Source organism: Colobus angolensis, unplaced genomic scaffold (assembly GCF_000951035.1).
Source record: "Colobus angolensis palliatus isolate OR3802 unplaced genomic scaffold, Cang.pa_1.0 Scaffold7, whole genome shotgun sequence".
Classification (NCBI taxonomy): Eukaryota; Metazoa; Chordata; class Mammalia; order Primates; family Cercopithecidae; genus Colobus; species Colobus angolensis.
The window spans coordinates 25630870-25654269 of NW_012120709.1; the positions used below are offsets into that span (position 1 = coordinate 25630870).

General features: G+C 51.6%; 1 protein-coding gene across 2 annotated transcripts; it reads left to right on the top strand.

Annotated features, from left to right (window-relative positions):
- The first annotated feature begins 9094 nt into the window (after nucleotides 1-9094).
- Nucleotides 9095-23158, top strand: ABCG4 (ATP-binding cassette, sub-family G (WHITE), member 4). Of its 2 annotated transcripts, none has more exons than XM_011926941.1 (15): nucleotides 9095-9440; nucleotides 10029-10278; nucleotides 14406-14523; nucleotides 14638-14770; nucleotides 14901-14951; nucleotides 15146-15291; nucleotides 16702-16825; nucleotides 16937-17051; nucleotides 17239-17381; nucleotides 18269-18367; nucleotides 18585-18753; nucleotides 18857-18957; nucleotides 20734-20892; nucleotides 21044-21162; nucleotides 21390-23158. In XM_011926941.1, the coding sequence occupies exons 2-15, from the start codon at nucleotides 10041-10043 to the stop codon at nucleotides 21613-21615; spliced, it is 1941 nt and encodes a 646-aa protein (XP_011782331.1). In that variant the 5' UTR covers nucleotides 9095-9440; nucleotides 10029-10040; the 3' UTR covers nucleotides 21616-23158. The 2 variants fall into 2 exon arrangements, with proteins under 2 accessions (XP_011782331.1, XP_011782332.1); XM_011926942.1 differs by lacking the exon at nucleotides 9095-9440 and adding an exon at nucleotides 9598-9763.
- Nucleotides 23159-23400: the final 242 nt, after the last annotated feature.

The window sequence follows — 23400 nt, forward strand, 5'->3', positions numbered from 1 at the left end:
TCACGCTTGTAATCCCAACACTTTGGGAGGCTGAGACGGGCGGATCACAAGGTCAAGAGATTGAGCCCGTCCTGGCCAACATGGTGAAACCCTGTCTCTACTAAAAATATAAAAATGAACTGGGCGTGGTGGTGCGCACCTGTAGTCCCAGCTACTTGGGAGGCTGAGGCAGGAGAATCACTTGAAGCCAGGAGGCGGAGGTTGCAGTGAGCCGAGATCATGCCACTGCACTCCAGCCTGGCAACACAGCGAGACTCCGTCTCAGACAAAGAAAGAAAGAAAAACTGTGTGTCTATTTGTGGAAAGAAAAAAATATCTTCATTAATCCCATCAGCCATTTATTGAGTTCCTACTATAGTCCAGGCACAGGTGCTAAGGATACAAAGATGAATAAAACCCAGGACCTTCCCTGGAGGGACTTGCAATGTAGAAGCAAGGAAAGACTAGGTAAGCTGAGTGATAGAAGTTTATCAGGGTACATTTAGAAGGCTCCAAATAGGAGTAGATGGTATTGCCTGGGCAAGGAATCAGGAAAGGTTTCATCCAGGAAGAGACCTTCCACCTAACCAAGACTAGGTGAAGACTTTAAAGGTTCTAAACTCCAAAAAGATTGTAGTGTCCCATTTTTCATATGTAATCAGAATGAAAATATTAAGCCCTGAAACATATTTCAAGTTCAACATGATTATACTGAAAACATACACTGTGTATAGATTGACTATCAAATTCTGTTTCTAATTTTTTCCTTTATTTTTCAGTTCCCCTGTTTTGCTGGTGTTCAAAGCACTGGCGTGGCGTGCCCCTTGAGTAATGCCGCACTAATGACTTTATCCATTTTTCCATGAGCAGTGTCTTTGGGAACAGGCCAGCATTCTATGAAAAGGGCCTTCCCTACTAGTCTCAGTCATGCCCACACCAAATCCCATTGCTCTATCTGGACCATGGAGACAGAAGAAGAGATTCTGGTCTGTTACCATGTGATTCCATTCCCTAGGAGGAGGGGTGACTTGGGATCCTGGACTCAGTATGCATGGCTTAGAAAGTACTGGACCAGGAGTGAGGGGTCATTGTTGAGTAGGCAGCCAAAGGCCTCTGGAAGGATACTAAAGGCTGTGGTGGGTAACAGTGGGCTCCTGGAGGAAGGAGGGTGATGATACTAATTTGGTTACCTTCGAGTTTCACCTAGAGTCAACCCTGGTCCCAGCATCATGGTATCTGAAGATTAAGGAGACACCCTGTCTTAGTGTTCCTTAAAGTGAGTAGGGATAGGAGAGAAGGCAGGTGGTCCAGGAGTTGGACTTCTTGTCTTTTATTTGGGGCAAGTTCACAACCACAGAGGACTTAGAATAACTGGGTGGATATAAAAAAATGTCAACTATGGCCGGGTATGGTGGCTCACGCCTGTAATCCTAGCACTTTGGGAGGCTGAGGTGGGCAGATCACTTGAGGTCAGGAGTTCAAGACCAGCCTGGCCAACATGGTGAAACCCTGTCTCTACTAAAAATACAAGTAGTTGGGCATGGTGGCACATGCCTGTAGTCCTAGCTACTCGGGAGGCTGAGGTAGGAGTATTGCTTGAACCTGGGAGGCAGAGGTTGGAGTGAGCCGAGATCACATCACTGTACTCCAGGCTGGGCTACAGAGCAAGACTCTGTCTCAAACAAAACAAAACAAAACAAAACAAAAAAGTGTCAACTAAAAAGGAAAATTCAAAAAGAGGCCAGGTGCAGTGACTCATGTCTGTAATCCCAGCACTTTGGGAGGCCGAGGTGGATGGATGGCTTGAGCCCAGGAATTCGCGACTAACCTGAGCAACATAACGAAACCCCATCTCTACAAAAAAATACAAAAATTTAGCCCAGGCATGGTGGTGCATGCCTGTAGTCCCATCCACTCAGGAGGCTGAGGTGAGAGAATTGCCTGAGCCCAGGGAAGTTGAGGCTGCAGTGAGCTGTGATTGTGCCACTGCACCCCAGCCTGGATGACAGAACAGTGTCTCAAAAAAAAAAAAAAAAAGAAAAAGAAAAAGAAAAAGAAAAATGATTCTCCCAGATAAGAAGAGAGAGGAATGATGAATGGTCATGGGGAATAAATCATTACTGTAAGATTATGACCTAGTGAATTTGGACACTCCATGCATGTTAAATGAATCAATGAAATTTTGCTCAAAATCAAGAATCAAATGAGGAACATATCCGCTTCATGTACAGTAGCAGAGAGACTTAAGGCTGAGAGGGAAGGGTGGAGAAGATGGTGAAAGCTTCTTCATACTGTGCTAAATAGCTTGGATTTCTTGGCTGGGGAGGGAATGTGGAGGACAAGTAAGTAGATGAAACTTGGAAAGGAATGGGGATGTCCCTGCCCTCGTGGAACTTAAGGCTAATTTCCTGAGGGAAAGAGACTAGAATAGAAGTCAAAGGGAAGAAGCCAGTGAGAGAAGATTTCAAAAATACAAGAGAAGCCTGGTGCGGTGGCTCATGCCTGTAATCCCAGCACTTTGGGAGGTGGAGTCAGAGGCAGGGGCAGAGGTGAGAGGATTGCTTGAGTCCAGGAGTTCGAGACCAGCCAGGACAGCACGGCAGAACCCAGACTATAAAAAAAATACAAAAAGCAGGGCATGGTGGTGCGTGCCTATAATCCCAGCTACTCGGGAAGCTGAGATGGGAGGATGGCTTGAACCTGGGAGGTCCAAGCTACAGTGAATTGTGATCATGCCACTGCACTTTAGCCTGGGCAACAGAGCCAGACTCTGTCTAAAAAAACAAACAACAACAACAAAAAAGGGGAGAAATACAGGAGAGAGGATATTGATAGAGTAAAGCCCCTAGATTTGGGGTGGGAAGAATATAGAGAACAAGTAGATAAATAAAACTTGGAAAGGAATGGAGTACAGAGAAGAAGGTAGGAGTGGGAGTGGATATGGATTTTATTCATAGGCATAAGGTGGATTTCATGCTCGGTGGTCTCTATTTCATTGATAAAGTAGGAATTAAAGTTATTGAGGATAATTTGTTGGATTAAGGATTTATATGAATTGACACATTTTAGAAATGCCATTAACAGATATGAGAATGAGATAGAAGACCTGACCACCCAGCTGAGGTTGAAGACCAAGATCAGACAGGGGCAACTTCAATACAACCATACAATTTTTTTTTTTTTTTTTTGAGACAGAGTCTCGCTCTGTTGCCCAGGCTGGAGTGCAGTGGCCAGATCTCAGCTCACTGCAAGCTCTGCCTCCCGGGTTTACGCCATTCTCCTGCCTCAGCCTCCCGAGTAGCTGGGACTACAGGCGCCCGCCACCTTGCCCGGCTAGTTTTTTGTATTTTTTAGTAGAGACGGGGTTTCACTGTGTTAGCCAGGATGGTCTCAATCTCCTGACCGCGTGATCCACCCGTCTTGGCCTCCCAAAATACTGGGATTACAGGCTTGAGCCACCATGCCTGGCCTTTTTTTTTTTTTTTTTTTTTAGCAGACAGGAGCACCCCTGGAACAAAAACAGAAGACAGACCACTGGGTGTATCACAGCAATGGCGTGGTGGCCAGGACATGGGTTGCACAGGGCCAAGGAGCAAGGCAATTAGAGCAACTAGAGATGGATCATCAAGTCCAGACTGGACGGTGAAGGCCTGGGAAGCTGAAGGTAGTACAGCAGTTAGTCACACCACTGGAGATTCCAGTGAGGCTTCTGAAGATTAGTGGGCAGAAAGGAAAGGTTGTGGTCAAGAAGGGAACTTCTGTTTAATTGATGCATAGTAAGTATGCATATTTATGGGTAATATGTGATATTTTGATACTTGCATACAATGTGTAATCAAGGTAATTAGGATATCCATCATCTCAAACATTTATCATTTCTTCGTGTTGGGAACATATCAAATCCTTTTCTGGCTGTTTTGAAATATACAATAAGTGGCCAGGCAGAGTGGCTCACTCTTGTAATCCCAGCACTTTGGGAGATCTAGGCAGGCGATCACGAGGTCAGGGGCTCGAGACTAGCCTGGCCAACACGATGAAACCCCATCTCATCTTTTTGTATCTTTTTTGTAAAGATACAAAAAATTAGCCAGGCGTGGTGGTGCGTGCCTGTAATTCCAGCTACTCAGGAGGCTGAGGCAGGAGAATCTCTTGAACCCAGGAGGTGGAGGTTGCAGTGAGCCGAGATCGCGCCATTGCACTCTAGTCTGGACGACAGAGCGAGACTCCATCTCAAAAAAAAAAAAAAAAAGAGAAAAAAAAAGAAATATACAATAAGCTGCTGTTAACTAGAATCACCCTCCTGTGCTGTGGAATGCTAGAACATATTCCTTCCATCTAACTATATTTTTGTAGACATTAACCAATCTCTTCATTCCCTACCCTTCACTTCACTACCCTTCCTTCCTAGCCTCTGGGAACCATCATTCTACTCTCTGCCTTCATGAGATCAACTTTTTTAGTTCCCATATATGAGTAAGAACATGAGACATTTGTCTTTCTGTGCCTGGCTTATTTCACTTAACACAATGTCCTCCAGTTCCATCTATGTTGCCGCAAATGACAGAATTTCATTATTTTTATTTTTATTTTATTTATTTATTTTATTTATTTTTTTTGACAGAGTCTCGCTCCGTAGCCCAGACTGGAGTACAATGGCACAATCTCTGCTCACTGCAACCTCTGCCTCCCAGGTTCAAGCAATTCTCCTGCCTCAGCCTCCCAAGTAGCTGGAATTACAGGCATGTGCCACCACGCCCAGCTAGTTTTTGTATTTTTAGTAGAGACAGAGTTTCACCATGTTGACCAGGCGGGTCTCGAACTCCTAACTTCAGGTGATCCACGCGCCTCAGCCTCCCAAAGTGCTGGGATTACGGGCGTGAGCCACTGCGCCCAGCCTATAATTTTTTTAAAAAGCAACAGCAACAGCAGAGACTCTGCCTAGTCTCTAAGGGGTCAGGAGAGACAATCAATAGTTACCCCTCCACGGCCTCCATGCAGCGCCTATGCACATTTTTCCTTCCTGCCTGGAGGAGCCACAGGAGGACTGGAGAGCTTTGCTGCTACATACCGGCAGGAACCCTGAAGCCAGCTGATTGGGTGGGGCAGGGTGGGGGTTTGCCCTCAGTCTCCTCTTTATCCACCCCTCCTTCCTGGTCCTGGTCTGCATCTCTCCAAGTGACCGGCAGAGGGGCCTTCATTAACAAATACACTTCAAAACCATTCTGTCCAGAGGTGACAGACTGTCATGGTGCGCAAGGGAGGCACAGTGGAAGAGGGACCTGGGATGGTGGAAGCAGAACTGGTCAGTTTCAATATCCCCCCAGTCGAATTCCTTTCCAGCTCCCATAGGACCCTGGGAACCCTCCTTTTTTCCATAGGCCCACAAAGCTGCTTACCAACTGCTTCTCCCGCAAATCCCTGCCCAGAGCAGCCTGTGTCTGTTAGATTAGCTCCTGGCACTAAGCTGAGATGGGAATTTTCTGCTTCTGCCTTGCTCCTCTTAAGCCAATTATCATCAACCCTTACATGTCATGCCTGGGCCTAGGGAAACATGCCCTGGATGGAGGCTCTGTCCTGGTGGTGGGGGTGAGGAGGTCTGGGGTGGGAGTTGGGAGAATCCTAGAGAAGGGGGAGAATCCATCTGGGAGGAGTTCTGTTTGGAGGAATAGGGGAGGATCCACCTGGACATTGGAGAAAGTCTGTGGTGGGAAATAGGGTGTTTGTTCTGGGGATGGGAGATCTAGACTAAGGAAAGAAGGTTCTTTTAAGCAATGGTTCTCAAAAGGTGGTCCCTGGACTAGCAGCATCAGCATTACTTGAGAACTTATTAGAGATGTAAATTCTCTGGCTCCACCCCAGATACTGAATCAGAAACTCTGGGAGTGGAGCCCAGTAATCTAATCTGTGTTTTAACAAGCTCTTTAGATGATGTGGATGTGCGCTCAAATTTGAGGACCACTGCTCTTGAGTTACAAGGTCTACTCTAGGAGTTGGAACTGTGTGTTCTCAGGAATGAAAGGTCCATCCTGGGGGATACGTGGTGGGAGTGGGGAGTATCTCTAGGATGGAGAGGGTCTGTGCTAGTGGACCTCTGGAAGGCTGGAAAGGTTCTATATCCTAGAATGAGAAAGGTCTGTTCAGGGGAACTGACAAAATCTGCTTTATAAAGTGGGAAGGTGACAATAGGTAATGAGGAAGTCTGACATCGTACATAAAGCCATGGTTTAGGATCACTGAGACCTGGATTTGAATCCCTACATCCATCACACTAACTACGTACTTCATACTTGTACTTAACATTTCTGAGCTTCAGTTCCTTATCTAAAACATGGAAGAATAATACTGACTTCATAACATTGTTACAAGGACTGGTTAGACTGTTCGGTTAATGGGTATTTATGGAGTGCATTTTCTTTTTTTAATTTTTAATTTTTTAATTTTTTTTTGGTAGAGATGGGGTCTCCTTATATTGCCCACGCTGGTCTCAAAATCCTGGGCTCAAACAGTCCTCCTGCCTGAGTCTCCCAAAGTGCTGGGATTACAGGTATGAGCCACCACACCCGGTTTTGAGTGCAATTTCTGTGTCCAAGTTCTAGGAACATAGTGGAGAAAGAGACTGGCCCAGCCCTTTACTCAGGTATCAACCATAGCTCTATGCTATGTGCCTAGCAGGTAGTAGGCATCCAATAAATGTAGTTTCCCCTCCTTTGCTAAGGAAAGGAAGATTTATCTGGAAGAAGGAAATGAGCCTGAACCATGGTGTGACCTGGGAAGTAAGAATGTATGGTCTATGCAGTGGCATGATCATGGCTCACTGCAGCCTTAACATCCCAGGCTCAAGTGATTCTCCTGCCTCGGCCTCCCAAGTAGCTGGGACTACAGGCATGTGCCACTACGTCTGGCTTATTTATTTATTTATTTACTTATTCATTTAATTTTATTTTTTGAAACAGAGTCTTGCTGTGTCTTCCAGGCTGGAGTGCAGTGGCGTGATCTTGGCTCACTACAACCTCTGCCTCCCAGGTTCAAGCCGTTGTTGTGCCCTAGCCTCCAAAGTATTATAGGCATGAGCCACCATGCCCGGCTAATTTTTCTAATATTAGTAAAGATGGGAATCTCGCCATGTTGGCCAGGCTGGTCTCAAACTCCCGACCTCAAGTTATCCACCCACCTTGGCCTCCCAGAGTGCTGGGATTACAGGCGTGAGACACCATTCCTGGCCTATAATCTATTCTTGAGAATTAAAAATTGTAATCTGCTGAGTGTGGTGGCTCATGCCTGTAATCCCAGCACTTTGGGAGGCTGAGGTGGGTGGATCACTTGAGGTCAGGAGTTTGAGACCAGCCTGGTCAACATGGTGAAACCCCATCTCTACAAAAAATACAAAAAGTAGTCGGGCGTGCTGGTATGTGCCAGTAGTCCCAGCTACTCAGGAGGCTGAGGCAGGAGAATCACTTCAACCCAGGAGATAGAGGCTGCAGTGAGCTGAGATCTCGCCACTGCTCTCCAGCCTGGGTGCCAGAACGAGACTAGGAAAGAAAGAAAGAGAGACAGAAAAGAAGGAAGGAAATAAGGAAAGAAGAAAAGAAGGAAAAGAAAGAAAAGAAGGATGGAAGGAAGGCAGGAAAAAGAAAGTTGTGTGCCAAAGAATAAAGCTGGGTGGTATTAAGACATGGAGGTTATATCAGGAGGATGAAGAGCCTGTCTAGAAAACAGAGGGAGACAGTCCATTTGGGAATAAGGTTCTGAGAGGCCCAATTAGCCGGGTGGGTAAAAGCTGGGACTTTGGGGTTCAAGTCCTGCTCTGCCACCAACTATTGCTTAACCTCCCTATACCTCAGTTTTTCGTCTCTAAAGGGGGGTTGTAAAACCTGTCTCATAGGGATATTGTGAAGATTAAATGAGATAATGCCTAGTACAAAGTAGTTAATAAATGCAACTTTTGGGGGATGGGGAGGTCTATAGTAGCTGATGGGAGGTTGACTTGGAGAATGGAGGGTCCATCTGGAGAATAGGAGGTTGGTCCTGAGGAATGGTGGGGATGGTGGGGCATGGAGTTGGGGGAAGACAGGAAAGACTGGATCCAAATCCCACAGAAACCTCACTGTTACAGGGCGGGGCCTAGAGAAATCCTCCACGGACCACCAGCTTTTAGGGTTGTGTTGAGGTGGTTGGCAGCGGAGAGGTTTGACTGCTAGTAACCTCTCAACTGCTGCAGTAAGGAGAAGCCTCAGCGGTGGCAGTCGCACCAGCAGCCTCAGAGCCTTCCCTCCCATCGTCTTTGCTGTGTGACAGGTGGGAACTTAAAAGCTCAGGTCACGTGTCTTGGCTAGCTAACCTACTTACCCCTTGAAGACATAGTGGCTGGGACAGGCAAGGGCCAAGAGGAATTGGCTGAGAAAGGGGCAGAGCAAGAGAAAGCCCCAAGTATGTTCTGGGGACCTACATTTGAAGTCTTTGGGGGCAAGGGAGAATGTGCAGGTGCATGAGACTCCCGGAGCACTGTCTGCGAGCCCTGTGCATGCCCTGGCACACAGGTCCCTCCAGGATATGGCATGTGCCTGTCTTGAAGGCCTGTATCTGGCTAGGTGACTGCAGTCGGAGCAGACTGAGCACTGGGTTCCAGTTTAACTCTGGAGCTGCTGCAGGCTCTCCCAAAGCTGCTGCCATTTCCCCTTCTTTATTAGTGTCCTAACCCAGAGAAAGTGTGAATGGGGAAAGGGGAGTATGTTCCAATGTCCCAAGGCTCCTGCGTTTTTGAAAGCCTTTGTACCTAGTTTGGGGATTCCTGGAGGGAGGCCTGCGCTCACGGGCTGGAACTGAGGGAAATTGTTGGGGGGCTGGTATCGTGTGTGAAGACAGACTGACACCTTTACAATCCCTCCACTTCTCCCCACCCCCAACACCATTGCCTAATCTGTCTTCCAGAGACTTGTCCCCACGGAATGACTCCAGCTCTCCTTTCCTCACTGCCTCCAAGTCGGCCCTTTGCCATCAATCCCCAGTCCTGAGTTCACCCCTGCACCCGCTCCGGCCCACGCGCCGCAAGCGCTGCTCTCTCCTTTGCCGTCCTCGCCCACCGCGGGCTGCCAGGCGGCGCGGGCCCTTTAAGAACGGCGGGACCGGCGAGCAGTAGCTGGGAGGAGAGCGCAGTCGCCCCGCGGGCTCGGAGGACACAGCGTCCGGGTCCAGGCTCTGGGAAGCGGGTGTGCACAGCCCAGCGGAGTCGGGGCGCGACCCCAACCGCCTCTCACCATCCTTGCCATCTCCTCCGAGCCGAGGGCCGGCCCTCCTGCCTCGCCTGCCCCGCCCCGGCCCCGCCCCGGCCCGGGCCGAGGGGACCGGGAGCCGGGACGCGGGTGCCGCAGCCCGAGGCAGGTAAGGGGATCCCCGGCTCTCCGTCCCTGGTCCGCGGCAGCGCTGAGCATCGCTGCTCCGCACCGGCCCGGGGGCGCGTCAAGGTGACTAGGCATGCGGGAGATGGGGCGGGGACTTGAGCCGCCGTGGGGTGCTTAGTTTTGAGTCCGGGTGGTGCGCCTGGCTTTGGGGACAGCCCGGGGCACGCGGACCCGGGGGTGCCGGCGGGAGGGGCCGGCCTGGGCATCGTGCCAGGGGATGGGGAGTGGGACGCAGCTGGAGGCCTGAAGCCTCCTCCTCTCCGCCTTCCCCTGGTCGGCCCTGCACTCACCCTGATACCCCGACCTCCTGGCCGGCAGCCTCCGCCGGCTGCCCCTTCTCCCCCGCCCCCTTTCCCTTCAGTCCCCAGGGGCTGCTGGCCTGCGGGGTAAGGAGATTAGAGAAGCCGCGGGGAGGAAGGAGCGATTGAGGGCTTCAAGGGGACGGGCTGGAGCCAGGTTGGAGCTGGGCTGCCCGGGACTGAGCGTCTCCGTGCGGGGAGTGGGGGGCGGGGGCAGAGTGCGGGGCTAACAGTCGCGGATCTGCCCCGAGAAGGAGGTGGGGAGTGGGGGCGGGGGAAGCATTAGAACGCCAGGGAGCTTTGAGCGGGGCTCTGTAGTCTGCCCCAAACTGAGCAGGCCCTCTCCCCGCAGGCCGGCGGCGTGATGGCGGAGAAGGCGCTGGAGGCTGTGGGCTGTGGACTAGGTCCGGGGGCTGTGGCCATGGCAGTGACGCTGGAGGACGGGGCGGAACCCCCTGTGCTGACCACGCACCTGAAGAAGGTGGAGAACCACATCACTGAAGCCCAGCGCTTCTCCCACCTACCCAAGCGCTCAGCCGTGGACATCGAGTTCGTGGAGCTGTCCTATTCCGTGCGGGAGGGGCCCTGCTGGCGCAAAAGGGGTAGGGAACAGCCTGGTAGGGGGAGACCGTGGGCCCTCTCTGAGTTGCCTCTCCAGAAGCATGAGGCCTGGGTGTCCCATGTTCAGCAAGTCCTGCACCAGTGGGCTCTGTGGAAACACTAAAATCTGGGTCCCAGCCCGTTGCTCACTGCACTGTTGGGGTGTCAGGATCTGCTCTCCCCCACACCTGTGAGCACCATGGGATACTGGGTGCAATTGGTTATCGAAGCTTTATCTTCTAAAGAGATCCCGTGACCTCTGGTCCTGGAGTGGTCCTTGATGAGTTTTCCTTCTTTTGTTTATGGAGGATTCCTAACTGTGAGGACTAGTATGAAAAAGCAAGGGGCTGTGTCTGCAGGGTTGAGCAATACCCTTGGACCTAATTATAAAGACGTTCTCATTCCTGTCATCTTATTCCATTCTTACCACAGTGCTCAGAAGCAGGGAGGGTGGCGGTTTGGCAGGATAGATGTCATCTCTTTGTTACTAATAAGGAAACTGAGGCCCAGGGAAGTTGAGTAACTTGACCAATGTCGCACAGCTAGTAAGTGGCAGAGCTGGGACCAGAAGCCTGGTTTCATTCAGGCTTCATTCAGAAGCATTGTTCTTTTCTGTCTCTTTCCTGTACAGCAATCCCATCACCTCCGCCTTCCCACCCATGAGGACAGGTTCCGCTGAACCCTGAGCAGCCCCTGCAGCCCCTACCCTGAGCAGCCTTAGCTGATAGTAGGGAAGCTGAGGCTGTTTCCCAGAGCCTGGGTGTGGGCCAGGGGTGGGGCTGGGACATTGTTCTCTGAGGTTTGACAAATAGGTTTGGGGTGCTTCAGAGTAGGGCTGAGCATGATCTTCTCTGCACTCTCCAAACCCTCACTCCCAAGAGTGACCAAAAGGTCACATGACTGAGCCAATGGAAACTGAGGCATCTAGGCTTCCTGCCCAGTGTGCCTTGTCCCTAAGCAGCCTCTTTCAGTCCTGAGACCAGCTCTGGGCAAGGTGATGAGGCAGTTGTTATTTCCATAGCTCTCTCATTTCCTCATAATTTTAAGAAACTAAGATTGTTTTAAAAATGTGTCGGCCGGGCGCGGTGGCTCAAGCCTGTAATCCCAGCACTTTGGGAGGCCGAGACGGGTGGATCATGAGGTCAGGAGATCGAGACCATCCTGGCTAACAGTGAAACCCCGTCTCTACTAAAAAATACAAAAAACTAGCCGGGCGAGGTGGCGGGCGCCTGTAGTCCCAGCTACTCGGGAGGCGGAGGCAGGAGAATGGCGTAAACCCGGGAGGCGGAGCTTGCAGTGAGCTGAGATCCGGCCACCGCACTCCAGCCTGGGCCACAGAGCGAGACTCTGTCTCAAAAAAAAAAAAAAAAAATGTGTCTAGACGGGCCAGCTCTCCAGTTGCTTCCATGTGCCAGCCACAGATTGATACCCCTCACCTGGCCCTTCCCTCCTGTTGACCTTGCCAGCCTCATTCTGCTCTACTGGCCATTTTGCCATTTCTTTCATCCGTCATCCCTTTCTCTGGCCCCTGCCCTCTCCTCGATGACTTCTCTTTTCCATTGAATCCCTCTCCCCTTCTTTAGAGGACAGAAAGCAGTTAGGGGTAGGCAGAAAGGAAAGAAAGCAAGGGGGATGGAGAGAGAGAGAGTTCTGCCTTTCCCAAGTAAGGATTTGTTATTTCCCCTAAATATATATGGCATTTCTTATTTTTTCAAAACAGCTTCCTTTTAATTATTATTAATAATCTCACTTAACATTACTAATAACCCTATTAAGTCCTTGGGAATATATATTATTATCCTTCCTTTATAGATGAGGAGTCAGAGGCCTTAAAGATTAAGTGACCTGACAAAATTGCAAAGAGAGCTACTGACGGTGGCAGAACTAGAATACCAGTGTCTCTCCAGCCCAAGGTCCTGGCTGGCCTCTTCTGTGCTGAGCAGTTGTGGGACATGGGTTCCCAGTCACTTATAAGCTGTGTGACCTTGGGCAGGCTGCTTACCCGTTCTTGGCCTTGCTTTTCTCACCTGTAAACAGGGATGATAAGAATACACAGACGTGTGAAGCTCAGCTGAGGCGGTATCCGTGAGAGGCAAATGTAAGATGATTTTTGTGTTAGGCATCAGTGTTCAACCAGCTACTGTAATTAATTCAGGGGAAGGTTCGTTGTTGCCAGTTTCTTCTCCTGCAAGAGATCACTTCCTGTGAGTGGCTCTGAAAGGCATATGCTAGAGTGCACCACCAAATGTCTCTGACTGATGGCGAGGAGGACTGAGGCAGAGGGCTAGAGCCTACGGCTTCCCTCTCCCAGGAAAGAACTTGCTGTGTGACCCTGGGTGAGTCACTAGGTGTCTCTGGTCCCCAGTTGCCTCACCCATGTTGTTAGAGAAACAGTTGAAGCTTTGTAAACCATGGGTACCATCCAGGCAGTTGCTGTGATCAGGACCTGACAGTGGGCAGGAGCTGCTCCCCCTTCTGACGGGAAGCATCCAGAGGGACAGCCGGGCCCAGAACACAGTCTTGGGTGTTGTGGAGGGAGGGTTAAATATGCCTTCCCTTCACTGTCTCCACTAAGAACACTAAGGAGGTGAAATGGGGAGGGACTTGGGCTCTGTGGGGGTTAGAGGGGGCGGCAATGAGCAAGGTGCTAGGTAAGGGATTGGCATGTCCTCACCTATGAGGCAGGTCTGCCAGCATCGCAAGCGAGGCCCTCCTTGATGGTTTTATCCTTCTCCTCCACTTCCATGTCTCACCAGGTCACTCCGTGTAGGTTCTGCCCTCTGTTCCTTGGATTGTGAGTGTATATACACATACTTTTATATCACAGAGCTTTTCCTCCCAAAGCCGGGAGGGCCTCTGCTTTCCCTTTGCCTTTTAGAATCCTGCTCATCCTCCAAGGCTTAGCTCAAATGCCACCTCTTCCATAAGGCCAGTCTTGATTTTCCCCTTGCCCCACCGACTCACATCAATTCCATTGTTTTGCATTCTCACAGCACATTTTTTGTACTTCTGTTATAACTCTAATTTTATCTTTCTTCATAGATTTTTTTGTGTCTATCTTACTTAGATTATGACCTTCTTGAATACAAAAACTATGTCTTCCTCAATTTTTGTCCAGTGTTTGGTACAGAGCTTGGTATATAGTAGATATCAATAAGCATTTGTCAAGTAGAATTAATAGTAAAATGTCACTTTTTAATGCATTCTATGTGCCAAGCACTGTGTCATATGTTTTACATATATTATCTCACTGAATCTTTACAACAACCCTATGAGATAGGTACTATCATCCTCATTTTACAGATGAGGGACCTGGAGCTCAGAGAGGTTAAGCAACTTGCCCGAGGTCACACAGCTGGTAAGTGTGGAGCCAGAATTTGAACCCAGATCCACCTGACTCCAAACCGTGCTCTAAATGCATATGCTGCCTTCCAATGAATGAATGAAAGGTGAGATTTTACTGGGCCATGTAGGGGCTAGAGAGACAAGCCTGGTGGGCAGAGAGAGTGCAAAGAAGAAGGCTTTTTCTGAATTAGAGAAAAGCTCTGAGAACTCATGCTCATGGAACAGACACTTACTGAACATCTACTACAAGCCAGACAGTCTACTGAGATTACCAAGATGAGTGAGACACTGCCCCCAAGGAGCTCACTGACTGAGAGGCTAGGAGAGTGGGGCAAGTGACAGGCACATCAAGTAACAAACATGCTAGGATAGGAGAGGTGCTATGGAAACACAGGGGATAAGCAGCCAGCTCGGGCTGTAGTAGTGGGAAAGTTTTCCTGGAGGGGGCGAGACAGTGGTGGCTGTGATCACAGAAGAGGACCAGGGTCTTCTACAGCTTTGATCCCCTCTCCACACCCATCTATGAGATATGTGGATTTTCCCACGCCCTTCAGGAGAGGATTGTTGCCTGTGGTACTTTGATATTCGTGGTGGTGGTTTCTAGGGGGACGGGATGAGAGGGACGGGTTCCTGCCAGGGCTGTGAGGGTTGTTCCTCCATCCTAACCCAATCACACTGAATGGGGACTACCTATTTCACTGATAGCCATGGCTGCTCCTAAGAATTTGGGGGGTACCTCTGTTCACTGCAGCCTGACCAAAAATTCCTCCTCTCCTCACTGCAGGTTATAAGACCCTTCTCAAGTGCCTCTCAGGTAAATTCTGCCGCCGGGAACTGATTGGCATTATGGGCCCCTCAGGGGCTGGCAAGTCCACGTTCATGAACATCTTGGCAGGATACAGGTAAGAATGAGACGGGTGGAATGGGGGCAGGACTCAGGAGGAAGTATCCCTTGGGGAACACAGAAGGTATTCTGAAGTGGCTTTGACCCCCATCCTCAACCCACATCCCTGCAGGGAGTCTGGAATGAAGGGGCAGATCCTGGTTAATGGGAGGCCGCGGGAGCTGAGGACTTTCCGCAAGATGTCCTGCTACATCATGCAAGATGACATGCTGCTGCCGCACCTCACGGTGCTGGAAGCCATGATGGTGAGGGCTGAATAGTCCCCTCCTCCCAGCAACCCCCTCTGTCTGCTGTCCCCACCTTCCCCATTGGCGGAGGGGTCAAGGCAGAGCTCCCTCCCACACATACTTCTCTCGCTTACTCTCTGGACCCCAGGTCTCTGCTAACCTGAAGCTGAGTGAGAAGCAGGAGGTGAAGAAGGAGCTGGTGAGTGGAGAAGGGAGGCAGCGGCACCATTCCCTTTTGTGGTGCTGCTGAGCTCAAGGCCCCGAGCTGGGGGTGGGAGAGTGGTGGCCTAGGCCGAGACAATGGACTTAAGGGAGATGCTTTTTGAAACTGGGGTGGTGCCTGGGGGAAGCAGAGACTCTGAAGCTGACCTGGCATGGGTGGGGTGGGGCCAGGTGACAGAGATCCTGACGGCACTGGGCCTGATGTCGTGCTCCCACACGAGGACAGCCCTGCTCTCCGGCGGGCAGAGGAAGCGTCTGGCCATCGCCCTGGAGCTGGTCAATAACCCGCCTGTCATGTTCTTTGATGAGCCCACCAGGTAGTTCTCTTCACCCTTTCCCACCAGGATACCCCTCTCCTCTCGGCCCTGAGCCAGGGCTGGAGGCTGTATCTTCTCCATGATCCAGAGCCTCTGTTCACATCCTCCTGGGGCCAAGATAAGGGCTTCTTCCTCATCTCCATCCTTGCCATTCTGTTGCTGTGAGTGGCCCCATCCTTCATTCGGGCAGAGATCCAGATGTCCTCCCTGATTGACACCTCCCTCTCCAGTCACCCTCGGCCATCAGTCACCAAGTCCTGTTGATTCCACCTCCTTTTGATATCTCTCAGATTTGCCCTGCCCCATCTCTAATGTTGATGTTAAATTCAGGACAGCAACAGATTCTTATCTCCTTGTCTCCAGTGTCTCCCAGTCAGTCCTTCCTCCAAACTGCAGCTAGAGTGAACTTTCTTTTACTTTTTTTAAGACGGAGTCTCGCTCTGTCAACCAGGCTGGAGTGCAGTGGTGCAATCTCAGCTCGCTGCAATCTCTGCCTCCTGGGTTCAAGCGATTCTCCTGCCTCAGTCTCTTGAGTAGCTGGGATTACAGGCACATACCACTATGCTCGGCTAATTTTTGTATTTTTAGTAGAGATGGGGTTTCACCATGTTGGTCAGGCTGGTCTTGAACTTCTGACCTCGTGATCCACCCGCCTTGGCCTCCCAAAGTGCTGGGATTACAGGCGTGAGCCACCATGCCTGACCAGAGTGAACTTTCTAAACACAAGTCTGCAGTGCTCACTCCCTGCTTAAAACATGCAGTGTTTCCTGTCCCACTTGTCCTCAAAATAAAGTCAGGTGACTTACAAGGGCCTGGTCTAAACCTACTTCTCCAGCCTCATGTCATGTACTTTATGCTCTAATAATACTGAGTTGCTTATAATTCCCTGGTCAAGCCACGTGTTTCATGCCTCTAAGCTTTGCCCATGCTGTGTCTTCTGCTGGAATGCCCTTCACCACTGTGCCTCCCCTCTTCCCTTCACCCGCTCAGCTCTTACTCCTGGGCTCGCTCAGGAATCTTCTCTGACTACCCTCCAACACCTGATATAGCTGAGCTGAATCCTCCCCCTCTTTCACCCAGTGTTGCTACAGCACTTTCCACATTACCCAAAATCATCTGTGTGCTTGTCTCTCTCTCCTTCCAGACCAGAGTCTATGTATTATTTATGCATCATTGTAATCCCAGTGCCTGGCATACAACAGGTCCTCAATATATGCTTATTAAACTGAACCGTGCTCTGGGCTTCTGGGTATACCTCCAAGTGCCTGAACAGTAAAGGATACAGATGTGGCCAGAGTGCCCTCTTCCTGCCAGCTTCATCCCCTTCACAGCAGCTGCCCCACCCCAGACACTCCCTTCTTTTGGCCTCACCCACCTCACGTGGCCCCCTGGTGGCCTCTCTCTGGACAGTGGTCTGGATAGCGCCTCTTGTTTCCAAGTGGTGTCCCTCATGAAGTCCCTGGCACAGGGGGGCCGTACCATCATCTGCACCATCCACCAGCCCAGTGCCAAGCTCTTTGAGATGTTTGACAAGGTGAGTGTCTCCAGGCCTCAAGGAGGATTGGCTTGAGATGGAGGGATGGAAGGGGGTCAGTAGGGGTGCCTGGCCCACTGCTCCTTCCTTACCCTTCTCTTTCTGCTGCAGCTCTACATCCTGAGCCAGGGTCAGTGTATCTTCAAAGGTGTGGTCACCAACCTGATCCCCTATCTAAAGGGACTCGGCTTGCACTGCCCCACTTACCACAACCCGGCTGACTTCAGTGAGTGGGGGTCTGTTGGTAGGGGCTGGGAAACAGCAGCGGGCCAAACCTGGAGGCTCTGCACTCAGGCCTTCTAGGGATAGGGAGCTCACCGTTGCCTGCCTTCCCCACACACCCAAGGCGGGACTGACTTGCCCTTGGGAAGTGAGGATGAGTCTAAACTGAGCTCTCCACTCTGTGTCCCCAGTCATCGAGGTGGCCTCTGGCGAGTATGGAGACCTGAATCCCATGTTGTTCAGGGCTGTGCAGAATGGACTGTGTGCCATGGCTGAGAAGAAGAGCAGCCCTGAGAAGAACGAGGTCCCTGCCCCCTGCCCCCCTTGTCCTCCGGTGAGTAGGGGTGGAGAGGGCAGAGAGGGCATAGTTGGGGAGGGGAGACTGGGCCATGGACAGTGGCCCTGTCAAAGAGGCTGTTCCCTGGAGGCATTGCAACCACTGGGTACTAGGAAGAACCTAGGACTTGGAATCGACCTACTATGAACAGCACCGTGACCTTAGGCACGTTATTTAACCTCCTTGAGCTCCAGTTTCCTCATTCACGTATTCATTTGGCAAGTTCTTGTTGAGCAGCTACAGTGTGCTGTCCTTGGTCCTGGCATAGTGCTCATCTGGTAAGCAAGATCAACATGGTCCCCAGCCTTGTGGCCAGTGTGGCTTACTGTTCTCTCTAACTTAGAGATGATGATACTTACCTCACAGGGTGATTGGGAGGCCTAATCAGATAATCACATAAAGCTCTTAGCACTGTAGCTGGTACAGCGGGCATCTGCCCGGTGCTAGTTGTCTTCCTTAAATGAGACACTATAGCCCCTGAAAACCAAATTGGTTAGTTTTTGTTGTTATTGTTGTCATTATCATCGTTATTAAATAATATTACTGTAAAATTAGTGGCATAAAGGGATTATACCCTTAGAGTGAATATGTTTTGATGGATTAAAGAAGTAACCCATCTATTATTAGCCACCACGGGTGTCCATTACTTTCTTTCCATCTCCTCCCTCCCAAGTTTTTGCGCCGTCTTTGTGTCTGAATCTCACTCTGATTCACACCCCTAAGCCTGGCTTTCAGGAACACAGCTTAATGGTGGAAGATTCTCTGTAGACTTGGAGGACCCCTGCCCTGGGGAAGAGCTCTGAGGTTTTCCATTCACTGAGCTGGGGGTTCTGTGGGTGAATGGGGTAGGCTCACCTGATCCCGATCCAATTTCTTCTTCCCAGGAAGCGGATCCCATTGAAAGCCACACCTTTGCCACCAGCGCCCTCACACAGTTCTGCATCCTGTTCAAGAGGACCTTCCTGTCCATCCTCAGGGACACGGTGAGGCACCAGGCTGGGGGAGAGGAGGCTGGCACAGGCCTGACCTTTTGGGCTGTAGGATCCTAGCAGCTGAGATGGGAATGGGGACCCTCCCTCACGGCCCCACAATGTGCCTGTGGGTCTCTGTGCCTGTGAGGGCAGCTCCGAGATCCTACCCTGCTCTGTGGCTTGCCCTGGCCTGTAACACATCCCTCTCCTGGTGATGACCCCTCCCAAGGTCCTGACCCACCTGCGGTTCATGTCCCACGTGGTTATTGGCGTGCTCATCGGCCTTCTCTACCTGCATATTGGCGACGATGCCAGCAAGGTCTTCAACAACACCGGCTGCCTCTTCTTCTCCATGCTGTTCCTCATGTTCGCCGCCCTCATGCCAACTGTGCTCACCTGTGAGCTGAGCTGCCCTGGGCATGGGGCAAGGGCATGGGTGCTGGGGCTTGGGGCAGGGGCCAGGGTGTTGGCTGGCTGTGCCTAAGCAGCCTGTGTCCTCAGTCCCCCTAGAGATGGCGGTCTTCATGAGGGAGCACCTCAACTACTGGTACAGCCTCAAAGCGTATTACCTGGCCAAGACCATGGCTGACGTGCCCTTTCAGGTGGGCCTCTTCCTCCCACCTGCCCAGTGCCTCCATCTTGTTTTGCTCCTTCTGTCCTTGCTTTCTTGCCTCCCTCAAACTTGTCACTTTCCTTCCTTTGCTGTCCTACTCACTTAGCAAATAGATGGTGAGTACCTATCATAGGCCAGGCTCTGTACCAGGCCTTAGGGATATAGCAATGAACTAGACTGATGTAGTCTTGACCACGTGGAACTTATGTTTTAATGAGAATGACTGACAGCGAACAGAAAACGATGAAAATAACCCTATAGGGCCGAGCGCAGTGGCTTACACCTGTAATCCCAGCATTTTGGGAGGCCAAGGCTGGAGGATCACTTGAGCTCAGGAGTCTGAGACTAGCCTAGGCAACATGACGAAATCCCATCTCTACTGAAAATACAAAAATTAGTGAGGCATGGTGTTGTACACCTGTAGTCCCACCTACTGGGGGCAGTGGGAGTTGGAGGGTGGTGTTGAGGTGGGAGGATTGCTTGAGCCCAGGAGGCAGAGATTGCAGTAAGCCTCCAGATTGCGCCACTGCACTCTAGCCTGGATGAGTTAGTGAGAGACCCTGTCTCAAAAAAAAAAAGAGGAAATAGCCCTACAAATGACTCTGTAACTCTTTTTTTTTTTTTTTTTTTTTTTGAGACGGAGTCTCGCTCTGTCACCCAGGCTGGAGTGCAGTGGCCGGATCTCAGCTCACTGCAAGCTCCACCTCCCGGGTTTACGCCATTCTCCTGCCTCAGCCTCCCGAGTAGCTGGGACTACAGGCGCCCGCCACCGCGCCCGGCTAGTTTTTTTTGTGTGTGTATTTTTTAGTAGAGACGGGGTTTCACGTGTTAGCCAGGATGGTCTCGATCTCCTGACCTCGTGATCCGCCCGTCTCGGCCTCCCAAAGTGCTGGGATTACAGGCTTGAGCCACCGCGCCCGGCCGACTCTGTAACTCTTATTAGGGGCGGTCGACAATGGTGTACTCTCTGGCTCTTACTGCCACTTGCTACCTGCAGGATCTTGGGCAAATCACTCTCTTTGCTAAAGTGTCCCCATCTATAAAGTGGAATGACAATAGTATCTACCTCAGGATTGTTAGAATTGAATGAGTTAATGTATATAAAGTACTTAGAATAGTGCTTGGCACACACAAAGTGCCAAATAAATGTTAGCTGGTTGTTACTGCCAATACCACCCTGTTCCAAGCATCAGGGCCACCAGTAATCCACAGGGTGCATTTGTGCAAATTAGAAAAAGGTGCCCCTTCCTCAGGGTGGACAGCGTAACAGGATACTTGGCTTAATAAGAAGAGCACAAGCTGGACCTTTGGCCTTTGGTTGGCTCTTGGTTAGATGCCCTTGAGCAGGGGATGACTGTGTGGAGTAGGCTCAGACCCTGCCCTCTAGGAGTTGGTAGGTCATGGGGGAACAGAATGGCTCTCCTATGGAGAGTTAATTAATTAACAATATAATGAATAAGCTGGTCCAGGTGGGAAGGACTTTAGGCGCTCAGGAAAGGGAAAAATCACCGTGCCTGAAGCGGTCACGGTGGACCCGACGGAACACGTGAGACAAGATAAGTGAGGGTCATATGGCCAGGGAGGAAGGGGACGTGTGTCAGTCTGGGGGACAGCTTGAACAAGAGTGTGGAGGCAGGATGGGCACCTGGGAACAGGTATTCTAGAGGCCCAGGCTTGGGTGGAGTGGAGGCTTGGGTGGAGTGGAGGTCTTGGCTGCTGCACCCCTGGCTTGAAGTCCGCTGCCCAGTCCGTGCCCCCTCCCCAGGTGGTGTGTCCGGTGGTGTACTGCAGCATTGTGTACTGGATGACGGGCCAGCCCGCTGAGACCAGCCGCTTCCTGCTCTTCTCAGCCCTGGCCACCGCCACCGCCTTGGTGGCCCAATCTTTGGGGCTGCTGATCGGAGCTGCTTCCAACTCCCTACAGGTGGGAGGCCGGCAGCTGGGGATTCCCAAGGTGGGAGGAGGTCTTGTGGGAGGAAGCAGGGCCTGGTGCAAGGGGTAGGGTGGAGCTCTAGGAAACCTGGGTTTGTCCTGGTCACCCCTATGATGGCCTGGCCCCCTCTCGTCCCCTCTAGGTGGCCACCTTTGTGGGCCCAGTTACCGCCATCCCTGTCCTCTTGTTCTCCGGCTTCTTTGTCAGCTTCAAGACCATCCCCACTTACTTGCAGTGGAGCTCCTATCTCTCCTATGTCAGGTCAGTACCCCTGCCCTCCTCATTCGCCTCTGCTTCTCCCTGGAGGAGGAGTCCATACCCAGGACTTCCTGGGTTGTGCCAAGTCTGCTGCCTGCCCCATTATCCTTTGGGCAGGGGCACCCTGGCTGCACCCCAGGGATGAGAGCATTGCAGCTGGGCTCTGGCAGTTTTCTCAGAGAGCAGGGACCCTGTGTGCTGTGTCCTGTCTGATATCCTTGCCTGCCTAGGTATGGCTTTGAGGGTGTGATCCTGACAATCTATGGCATGGAGCGAGGAGACCTGACATGTTTAGAGGAACGCTGTCCGTTCCGCGAGCCACAGAGCATCCTCCGAGCGCTGGATGTGGAGGATGCCAAGCTCTACATGGACTTCCTGGTCTTGGGCATCTTCTTCCTAGCCCTGCGGCTGCTGGCCTACCTTGTGCTCCGTTACCGGGTCAAATCAGAGAGATAGAGGCTTGCCCCAGCCTATACCCCAGCCCCCGCAGCAGGAAGCCCCCAGCCCCAGCCCTTTGGGACTGTTTTAACCTTCTAGACTTGGGCACTGGTTCCTGGCGGGGCTACCCTCTCCTCCCTTGGCTCCTCCACAGGTTGGCTGTCGGACTGCACTCCCAGCCTGTGCTCTGGGAGTGGGGGGCTCCAGCCCTCCCCACCATGCCCAGGAGTCTTCCCAAGTTGATGCAGTTTGTAGCTTCCTCCCTACTCTCTCCAACACCTGCATGCAAAGACCACTGGGAGGCTGCTCCTTCCTTCCTGCCCATGGCACCCTCCTCTGCTGTCTGCCTGGGAGCCCCAGGCTCTCCAGGCCCCCACTTACAACTGACCAAAGTGGACCCCTCTGGGGGTCCCCACCACACAAGTGTTTGTAAACTGGGCTGCTATAAGGTTGGAGTTCCAGGGCTGGGCCCTGGTGGGGTCCCCTGGAAGTCCCATTATGGATGTTGAAATGGACAGGGAAGGACTCTGGAAGTCTCTTCCTCCTCCTCCCCTTCTCCCTACCCCTAGACCCTGGCTGACGTGGACAATCTGCCAGGACAGAAGCTGGATTTTCTGTCTAGGTCACTACTCCCAATCCTGGGGATTGGAGAGGCCTGGGGCTGTGGGATGCCCCGTCCCCCTCCCCATCACCTTTCGTGGGAGTAGGGCCTGGTGGCACCTGTGCAATAATGTCTGTGTTTCTCTCCCACCTGCCACTGGAACTGGAGAATGCACTTTATTCCGGGGGGTGAGTGGGGGAAGACCCAACCCTCCTTTCTTGCTGCCCCTGATACATGCACGGTCTCGTGATGCTCCCTCCCTCTCCGGAGTGACAGGCACATACATGCGAACAGGCCATCTCAGCCCTACACACTTGCCATCCTCTACAGTGCAGAGGAAGAGTGATGGTGGCATGCTGGCGGTGGCGGGAGGACAGTGCCAACCTCCTCCTGGGGATCCCATGTTGGAGACTCTAAGGATAAGGCTGGTGCCGCCCAGGGTGTCTACAGGACCTGCAGGTGTCTACCCCCAAGTCTTCCCTCCTCCCGAGCCAGGGGTGGCACAGGGCACTAGATCCCTGGAGTTCAGGACCCAACACAAGCACAAGCACGGGCATAAGTTGGCCTTGGCCACTGCCACCCATGGCCCTCCTTTTGTGCTCCATGCTGGCATCTTCACTCCCCTACCCCTTCCCCAGCCACTGCTGTTCATTCAAACCCCTGTCCGTGTCCCTCCACCATTCCTATCAGCAGGTGGCCCCTGGGCATCAGAACAGCCTGCTGTGGGCACCAGGTGGCGGACACAGAGCATGTCTGGCTTTCCTGGTGGGTCCAGGCTCATTCTGTTTCTTGTTTGCCCTCCCCCAGGGCTCATTTCCCTCCTTTTTCCTGTATACATCCATGTCTACCTCCTCTCACCCTGCCACAGATTCTTCCTATCACACAGAGATGCCAGTTGTATTCGTGGGATTTCACCCATTATTAATAAAACCTATATTTATACAGTATGTAATGTGTAAATGTGTGTGGATCTGCCTCCTGGTACTGTGCGCTGCAAGGGGATCTTCAAAGCATTTGGCAAGATGCTTGTTGGCCATAGGGAGTCTGTGGCAGGGGATAGTAGGTCCTAGGTACATGTCAAGCTAGTGAACATGTAGCTTAAGAAATATTTGTGTTGCCAGGCGCGGTGGCTCATGCCTGTAATCCCAGCACTTTGGGAGGCCGAGGCGGGTGGATCACGAGGTTAGGAGATCGAGACCATC

Coding starts and splice junctions, on each gene's coding strand:
- ABCG4 (XM_011926941.1), top strand. CDS start 10,041: ATGGCGGAGAAGGCGCTGGAGGCTGTGGGCTGTGGACTAGGTCCGGGG. Junction 18,368..18,584: donor TGTCCATCCTCAGGGACACG/GTGAGGCACCAG, acceptor ACCCCTCCCAAG/GTCCTGACCCACCTGCGGTT. Junction 21,163..21,389: donor TCCTATCTCTCCTATGTCAG/GTCAGTACCCCT, acceptor TTGCCTGCCTAG/GTATGGCTTTGAGGGTGTGA.